This window comes from Dasypus novemcinctus, chromosome 12, assembly GCF_030445035.2.
Source record: "Dasypus novemcinctus isolate mDasNov1 chromosome 12, mDasNov1.1.hap2, whole genome shotgun sequence".
NCBI lineage: Eukaryota > Metazoa > Chordata > Mammalia > Cingulata > Dasypodidae > Dasypus > Dasypus novemcinctus.
Genome location: NC_080684.1, coordinates 6,303,365 through 6,312,736, shown reverse-complemented (window position 1 = coordinate 6,312,736; position 9,372 = coordinate 6,303,365). Strand labels below are relative to the sequence as shown.

Here is a 9,372-nt window from a genome sequence, read left to right as displayed (position 1 = left end):
AACTCCGCTGATTATATCTACAGCTGATCACCTCTACAATCAACAAAGGAGATTGCCTTCAGTAATGAGAGGAGTTTCCTCAGCCAAACCTTTGGAGGCCTTAGAGTGAGAACTGAGGATTTGGGCCGTCAGAAAGAAGAATTCTATCTCTGTTTCAGCCCGGCAGCTTCTCCTGGGGAGTTCAACGTCACCCTCGCGGAGCTTTCACCTGCGGCCTGCCCTACGGGACTCAGACTCCTCAATCCCCGTGGTATGTGAGCCAGGTCCTATAAAAACCTCTTAATAAGTACATATTTTACATCTATATGTGTATATATATGGCAAATCCTAGCTGTTTAAAAGATGCAATAATTAGATGTAAGAGGAGAGTGCCTGCGTTGTCTAAGATGCTCATAAACTGTTATTTGTTGTGATAAGATGAACACTAACATAATTCTAGGTAAGTAGTTTGCAGACCGACGAGCAGGGTTTCTGTCAGGATGAAGGCAACTAAAAAGAGGGACATGAAGGAAAACTACTACCCCTCTTATTACTATAAGATTATTATATTACTATTATTACCATTACTACTAATAATAAAATACTAATTTTTTGAAAATAAAAATAATTGAGTGCTTCCTATTTTTGTAGTTAATATGTAATTAATGGTATATATATCTTACCCTGTTTAATCCTTACAAAAACCCCAAAAACCTTGATATTATTATCTCCACTTTAGAGATGTGACAAATAAGGTACAGAGAGATTAATTAACTTGTCTCAGATGAACAAAGCCACTAAATGATGGAAATAGGAATTCAGATACAGAAGATCTTGTTCCATTCTTTTTTTTTTTTTTTACCAATGCAATGGGACATTTAATTGTCTCTCATGTGCTTCTGGAATGGGGATTGCAGGGCCTTTGGCAGAGCCCTGGCTGATGGAACCAGGAGAGGCGCCCATCAGCCAGTGCCAGGTGGGGTGGCAGCCCCAAGGCCTGGCTGGGGATAGCCAGTGTTAGGGCTGCTCTTAAGACAATTTCTGAGACAAGTGGGTAAGGAATGTTGCCTTTGAATGGAGGACAGGGGGGCTACAGTTAGAGGGGCAAAGGGGCTTGGGGTGGTGGGAGGTTCCAAGGTCAGAGGGTTGGAATGATAGGGAGTTGGTCACAGGTTTCCTCATGGCTGGTGAGGGCTGGGGGAATGTGATGGCGGGAGTCTGGAGAGGGAACCACAGACCAGCTTGGCTCAGGCCAGTTTCAGGAACTCCTGCAGCGTGTTTTGTTCCACAGCCTCCACGAAGAGCTCATAGTCCCCACAGTACTGGTTCCCGTTGACGATCTGGGGTGGGGTGGCCTTGGGGTTGCCTGCCAAGGCTCGCATCTCATCCCGCAGGGCATTGTCCTGGGAGATGTCCACTAGCTCGTACTGGATGCGCTTCCCGTCCAGGATGCGGGTCACTTCGCTCTGCTGGGACTTGATTTCGCGGGAGCCGGTGACGGACGTGCTGTAGACACGCAGGCCGCTCATGCTGCGGGTGGATTAACTGGTCGTCAGACGGACGGGCTGCGGTCTCTTGTTCCATTCTTAATCTTATTTTGCTTAACTCACTTGGAATCTAGTTTACTTGAGGACAAAATATTAACAAGTATCCAGAGACCATTGGTCTCTAAGGGGCAAAAAAAAAAATACAAAAAACGAGGAAACCGATTTTCTTCATATTTTCTCCCAAAGGGGAGGGCAAATATCAGGTAGGCATTGCAGATTGCTCATTTCTCAGCTGCTAGGATATTGCGCAGTGCAAAGGCAAGTCAGTGTGTGGGCTTCTTTTCTGGTGACAGAATAAAAGCAGGGAAGATTCATTCTTCCATCAGTTCCATTGCAGGCAGTTCTCTCCAGGGTACATGTACATGCAATTGGGCTAACTGATCATTAACATTGGCTGCTGGGGCCTCCTTTGTTATAGGGCTGGGGGATTAGATGCCAGATGGTGAATCTGTATGAGTAAGATATTTTAGGCAAAGGAATTGCTACATTCTAATTCTCGTACTCCAATTTCTAAAGTCAGTGAAACTAGGGAAATAGTTTCTACGTTGCTGAGATTCTGGAAAGGAGGTCTAGATTGAGGCACTTGCCCAAACTCTCCCAGTTAGATGGTGTCAAATCTTCATTAGGTCCAGACTGGGACAATTCTAATTCATTGCTCTGTCATAAGGTAATTATAAAAATATATTTGTTTATATCCTTCTAGGTGCTTTGGATTAAATATGGAGTAGACACAAGAAAAGTGAGTACTCAATGGGGACATGATTCTGCAGGAAAGCCTTCATGGAGGAACTGGGTTTTGAACTTTGAAATGGAGAATAATTAAGAGCTAGTGTAGCAGTTTGCTATGGCTATGAATTCCAAAAATAGATATTGGATTATGTTTACAATCTGGTCTGTATCTGGGCATGATTAAGTTATGATTAGGGCTTTGATTGGGCCATGTCAGTAGGGGGTTGAGTCCCCGCCCCTTGTTGGGTGGGGATTTACAGATAAAGGCATGGCAAATGACAGAGTTGAGAGATTTTGATGTTGGAGTTTTGATGTTGGAGTTTGATTGCAAAGCCTTAAGCTGGAGCCCTGGGAAGTAAGCTTACAGAGGAAACAGAAGCAAGCCCCAGGAAGAGAGGGACACTGAATCCAAGAAGAAGCAAGCCCTAGGAAGAGAGGACCCCTGAACCCAGAGGAAAGCAAGACCCTGGAAGAGAGGAACCCAGGAAGCCTGAACCCTCACAGACTTCAGCAGCCATCTTGCTCCAAATAGACTTTGGTGAGGGAAGTAACTTATACTTTAAGGCCTGGTATCTGTAAGCTCCTACCCCAAGTAAATACCCTTTATTAAAACCAATGAATTTCTGGTATTTTGCATCAGCACCCCTTTGGCTGACTAATACAGCTAGTAAAAAGAGAACTAAGAAACAATATGTATGGGATATTACAAATACATAGGAGTATTATGCATTTAAGAAAAGGAGAGTACTGGTAATATGTCCTCAATTTTCTATCAAATGACAGAGCAGGTTAGAGGGGAACAGTTATTATGTGTAAAATGAGAGAGAGGGCCGAACAGATATGAAATGAATGATAAAGGAAACTTTTGGAATTACTATTCTATGCCAGGCTCCAAGTTATTGTTTTTGCTTTTAAGATAAACATTACTTCATTTAATACTCCCAGACATTCACTGAAGTAAGTACAATTATAATCTCCATTTTAGAAAAGAGAAAACTATGACAAGTAGGTGATGGATCTAAAATTCAAACCTTAACTATGTTGACTGTTACACCAGAGTTTGACAGAAAAAGAACAAAAAGAGCTCCTTTACACTCAATAAAAGTGTATCAAAGAAGATAAGACATCAAATATATAAAAACTACTTGAAATTGCTTTACTTCTCACTAATGCAAGGGTTAGAAGCATTTATTCTCACTGAAGAAGTTATAGAAAATATTTGAAGTTTAGTATTGTACCTTTTCAGATCACTGTAAAAAGTCTTAGCTTACTTAGCTGCAAGGGAATCACATCATAAATTGATGAGAACCAGCTCCAAGGAAACAAGATCATAAATATTTAAACAAAAATAAATCACATATTAATAGTCTAGCCTCTCATGTCTCTTTTTGGAACAGTGCCAAATAAGTAGAACCTTGACACCTATTGGAATTGATCATATTAAATCCTGAGACTTTAGTTTCAAATATATTTTTGAAATACAGGATTATGGTGAAACTATAATATCTTTTTGGGAACAATAAGAGGAACAATTAAGAGTTATGATTCAGAATCAGTCAAAAGTGAGTTTGAATCTTGTCTTTTGACATAAGTAGCTGTATATTAGGCAAATCTCAATGCTTTGTGCTCTTACCCAATTTGATAAGCAGAAATGCCAGTGTTTCCTGGGAATTATTTGCCTCCAATGTTCCTGAGATATTCTAGATGGGTTTAAATATTTAATAAAATGTTGTCTAGTCTCCATCTGTTTAAGAGTCCCAGATAAGGAAATTTATCCATGAGAAATTGCTGGAGGCAGGTGACGAAATGGGGGACAGTGGTAGTCTCACACATCATGAGTTGCAGTCCCCAGCTCTTGCTGTCCACGTCTTCTGCTGTTGTCCTTTGTTCTGCTTCCCACCTGCTGCCAATTTCCCTGAATAACCTGGTAGTGTGCTCTTATTACTCTAATTCTGCTTATTTCTCAGGATCCCTAGGTTCCTCTTTAGCCTAGGATTTCCTTCTGGCAAGGAAGTTTTGATGGAGTTTCCCCAGCAGAGACATTGCGATTCTAGCAATGAAAGTAATTATATCATTGATGTGGAGACAGTGGCTACTGGAGGTGCTAAAGAGGTGTGATATGGGGGCATTTTCGGGACTTGGAATTGTCCTGAATGACATTGCAATGACAGATACTGGCTATTGTATATCCTGCCATAACCTACAGAATTGAGTGGGAGAGAGTGTAAACTACAGTGTAATCTATAATCCATGCTTAGTGGCAGTGCTCCAAAATGTGTTCATCAATTGCAATGAATGTACCGCACTAATGAAAGAAGTCGTTAATGTGGGGAAAAGGGGAGGTGTGGAAAGTGGAGCATATGGGAATCCCTTATATTTTTTATGGAATATTTTATGTAATCTAAGTATCTTTTAAAAATAAAAAACATATTTAGAAATAGGTAATTATTGGATTTAAAGCTTACAGCTGGGGGACCAGGTGTAGCTCAGTAGTCTCCTTCCCATATATGAGGTACTGGGTCCAATCCCCCGTGCATCTTAAAAAATAAAAATCTTACATGTCCAAATTAAAGCATCATCAGGAGATCCAATTTCCCTGAGTTGTGGCTGTTAGCAATTAGGCACATAGCAGACAGCATCTACTTATCTTTTTCCTCTTCCCAGGACCTCCTTGCTTTCCACTCTGGCTAAAGAGCTTCCTCTCAGCTTCTGTGTTTCATTGATTCCTGTTTCTGGCTTCTAGGGCCTTCTCTCTCAGCTTCTGTGTTCCTCTCTGTCTCTATAGCTTTTTTCTGTGTCTATGGCTTTTTATTCCTCTTTATAAAGGACTCCAGTAAGAGGATTAAGATCTACCCTGGGTCATACCCTACTGAAGTAATCTAATGAAAAGGAAGGTCCCTTAACTGAATCTAATCAAAAGGTGTCCCACCTCCAATAGGTTTACACACACAAGAATGGATTTACTTAAGAACAGGGTTTTCTAGAGTTCACAAAAGGTTCAAACTGCCACATATGGAAAATGTAGCACTAAATATACCATGTAAAGGACACTCATTTGCAGTTTGAAAGATGAAACAAGAAGGCAGAGTGTTGCATTAATCAACCTCAGCTGGCAATGTGCATGTCAGGAAACTCAGTTTGGGGGCCACTCTGCACATGTCCACAGATGGCCACAAAAACACCACAAGGATTGATTTTGGCATTAAAAAAAATTTTATCAAGTAGGTGAATTTTCAAATATAGAAGCCACTAATAATGAGGATTGACTATACCTTGTATATATATATATATATATATATATATATATATTTTTTTTTTTTTTTTTAAGATTTATTTATTTATTTAATTTCCCCCCCCTCCCCTGGTTGTCTGTTCTTGGTGTCTATTTGCTGCGTCTTGTTTCTTTGTCCGCTTCTGTTGTTGTCAGCGGCACGGGAAGTGTGGGCGGCGCCATTCCTGGGCAGGCCGCTCTTTCTTTTTCACGCTGGGCGGCTCTCCTCACGGGCGCACTCCTTGTGCGTGGGGCTCCCCCACGCGGGGGACACCCTTGCGTGGCACAGCACTCCTTGCGCGCATCAGCGCTGCACATGGCCAGCTCCACACGGGTCAAGGAGGCCCGGGGTTTGAACCGCGGACCTCCCATATGGTAGACGGACGCCCTAACCACTGGGCCAAAGTCCGTTTCCCTATACCTTGTATATATTAATGATGACTATTTTCCTTGAAGAGGTCATAAGTGACTACAAGCCCTTTAGTGGCAACCATGACATTCATTCTGGTAGCACGAGTTTTTTCCTCTTCATTTCATCTGTGAAATCATTTCCTTTGGTTACAGAATTCCTCCTTATAGGTAAGTACCAGAATACATTGCCACATTTCCAGCCAGAAAAACTGGAGCTCAAGTAAGGAAAGAAAAAAACAAGCTATCTTTAATTTTCAGTTCCAAATAGAGGTTAGATTGTTGACTTAAAAAGGAATAAAACATAAACCTAAAGTTTACAAAGGCAGAAAGAGTAAATGTTAGTACTTAATTGTAGGATGCAAAATTAAGGTTGGTCTCAGGGAGTTAAAAATCTAATATATAAAAAAAAATAATAATTAAAAAAAATCTAATATAATTTAATTTTACAGTAATGATGCTCTCAAGACAGGAAATTAAATTACTTTGGTTTGATGAGTCATAATGGGTACTTACTATAAGTCATAAAAGCCTGGAATACCTAATTCCAATTTTGACAGCAAGACACATTTAGATATGGAACTCCTTAGTAATCTTATCATTTAAATGTGAGGAAGACTTACTGCTTACCCTGTATCTCAAGTAAATTTGGGTTTGGACAGGCATGGTGCTTTGAGAATGTCAAGATATATTCAAAGAATAGGTTATTCTCCACTCATTCTATCTGTAGCTGGAAGCTATGAAGAAAAAAGCTTCCAATAAAGTGTGAGAATGGAGAAAGTAGAAAAACATCCCTGTAGTTACCATTGTTATTTTGGGATTACTGGCTTGTTATTCTTAAAATATTTTCCCAAATCTGAGCTCAAGGAATAATAGTAATCAACATTGATTCACTTCAGAATTATGAATGAATAGCTCTCTGTGGACTATGTATAATCAATCTTCTATTCTTCTGCACAGCAAAAGGGTACAAAAGCAGGTATCTTAGTTTGCCAGGTTGCTATGACAACTATGACACAATGGTTTGGATTAAACGATGGAATTTATTGGCACATGGGTTTGACACTAGAAAAATTCCAAAATCTAGATATTGGCAAGGCTTACTTTCTCCCAGAAGACTAGCATTCTGGTGCTGGCTTGCCTGTAAGCCTAGGGATTATTTGGCTTTCCCATCACATGGAGATGGCCTCTCCTTTCTTTGCTGGGTTCCCACTGACTTCCTTCTTTTCTCTGCACCCTTCTCTTTATGAGGCCCTCATCCAGATGGGCCACATCTTAACTATAAACACCATATCCAAGGGGTCCTTTTTACAATGGGTCCACACCCACAGAGATGTGGATTAATGTCCCCATTGGGATATATAATTCAGTTTACCACAATAGGCAATGTATGCAGTTTTTAAATAGAGAAGATGGATGTAGGAGGAAGGAGATTGCTCTTTGAAGAAAAAGTAAAAACTTAAATGTTCCCTTATCATTTCTAGTCTAAAGTTATCCCCATCACTCTATCACTCTTAGTCACTTGTCCTTATTTTATTTTATTCATAACCCTTAGGCCTGTCCAAAAGTACAATAAAGTTTTTTACTTAATATCCCTCTCTCTGCTAACTAGAAAATTTGATCCTTGCATGTCATATGTTTTTAACTTTTTCACCATTGTTTCTCTACTTAATAATACCTAGAGTAGATACTCAATAAAAGTATATTGTATGAATGAATAATAAATGGATATTTAATGTGTTCAAGAAGAACATTATATCACAAATGAGGCTGATGGCTGCAGGTAGCCTCAGTCCTAAGTAAAAAAAATAATAAATATTTTTTTGAAAACCTGGCCTCAAAAGGTGTCTTCCAAACTAATACATTTGCTTGTGGCTCATTGACCAATTTGAAATGATCTGTATTTCTACTCAAATATGGTTAAATTTTACAGTATCAACTTGATGAAATGTTATGTTCTTTTAAAAAGTGTTAAGATTAGAGTTGCAGACAACACTTACTCTCCAGTTCATCAGACTCACAGAGGACAACTAACAAAAGGATGATGATGGACAACACCCATCACTAAAAGCATATTATCTACAACTGCAAGCAAGACAGTTCCATCCATGTGCCCCATGGGATCTAAGCCCCCTCTCAGTCAGAAGCAGAGTGGGCATCACCATCCCCAAATCCTCAGCATTGAGAAGTGAACAAGCATAAGCGGGGGTATGCAACTGTGGACTAAAACAGACTTATTATTTCAGTAGTAGAAGAACTTGTAACATTGATATAAGGGCAGTGGTCACCAGAGGTTCTGAGGTGAGGGAGAGGGAAGAACAGGTGTAACATGAAACACTTTTGGGACATTGGAATTATTCTGCATGATATTGCAATGACAGAAACAGGCCATTATACATTCATTCATACATACATGCACCTATAAAATTGTGCAGTGCAAAGTGTGAACCCTAATGTAAACTATAGACCACAGTTAGTTGCAGTGCTTCAATATGTGTTCATTAATTGTAACAAATGTACCACACTAATGAAAGATGTTGTTAATAGGGGTATGTGTGTGAGGGGGAGGATGGGGGTATATGGGAATCCCCTATATTCTGATGTGACTTTTATGTAATCTAAAATTTCTTTAAAAATGAAGAAAAAAAACTACAATGAGAAAAAAAGTGTTAAGAAGAAGCCTTGTGCAACAACATGAAAACCTGTATGTACTGTATTGTTAAATGAAATAACTATAGTGAAAAAAATTCCTTATGCTGTAATTATAAAATTATAGGAACAGAAATGAATAAAACAAAATTAATACATTTATTTTTGCTAAAATAGGTGCTCAGGATGGCTTTCTCTTTTCAATCTTTTATTTTTGTCATTTTTGCAAAAATGCTTATTTTTATTTTGAAAATCACACTAGAAAACTCTCTAGTCCTGACCCAGGCTGATTCAACTTTGAATTGCCCATGTATTTGGAATTTTCTAAAATTCTCTAAGCAAGATATCTTTTGCTTCCCATTTTGGTTGACTAACAACTGACATTTACTTAACACTCTCAGTGTATTTGTCACACAGTGATTAACTCCATTACTGCCTCTTTCCACTGATAACTACCTCCCCATTCTTTCTTTTTTTATCCCAAGAATAGTTTGCACAAATATTATCTCCTTAAATTCAACATAGAATTTATGTATGTAGGGGTTTATGTGTCTGAATGTTGGATAACAAGGGAAATGTTTGTGTAACACCTATCCACAGAAATATAGCAGCACATATAATACTTTCTCCAAGAATTATTCAGTTTCCAAAAATAAGTATTCTTTTAAACAGAAAAATGTGACTTGACTGTAACCTGACGCTTCTTTACAGATAAAGCAAAAAAAATAAGACACTGGGGGAAATTATGGAAGAAATTGTCACTGTACATAATAGATAATAGATCTTGTG

General features: G+C 39.0%; 1 protein-coding gene across 1 annotated transcript; it reads right to left on the bottom strand.

Moving 5' to 3' along the window:
• Window positions 1-830: 830 nt before the first annotated feature.
• Window positions 831-1,545, bottom strand: LOC101445602 (SH3 domain-binding glutamic acid-rich-like protein 3). Its single transcript, XM_012518484.4, has one exon. The coding sequence runs from the start codon at window positions 1,506-1,508 to the stop codon at window positions 1,227-1,229; it is 282 nt and encodes a 93-aa protein (XP_012373938.1). The 5' UTR covers window positions 1,509-1,545; the 3' UTR covers window positions 831-1,226.
• Window positions 1,546-9,372: the final 7,827 nt, after the last annotated feature.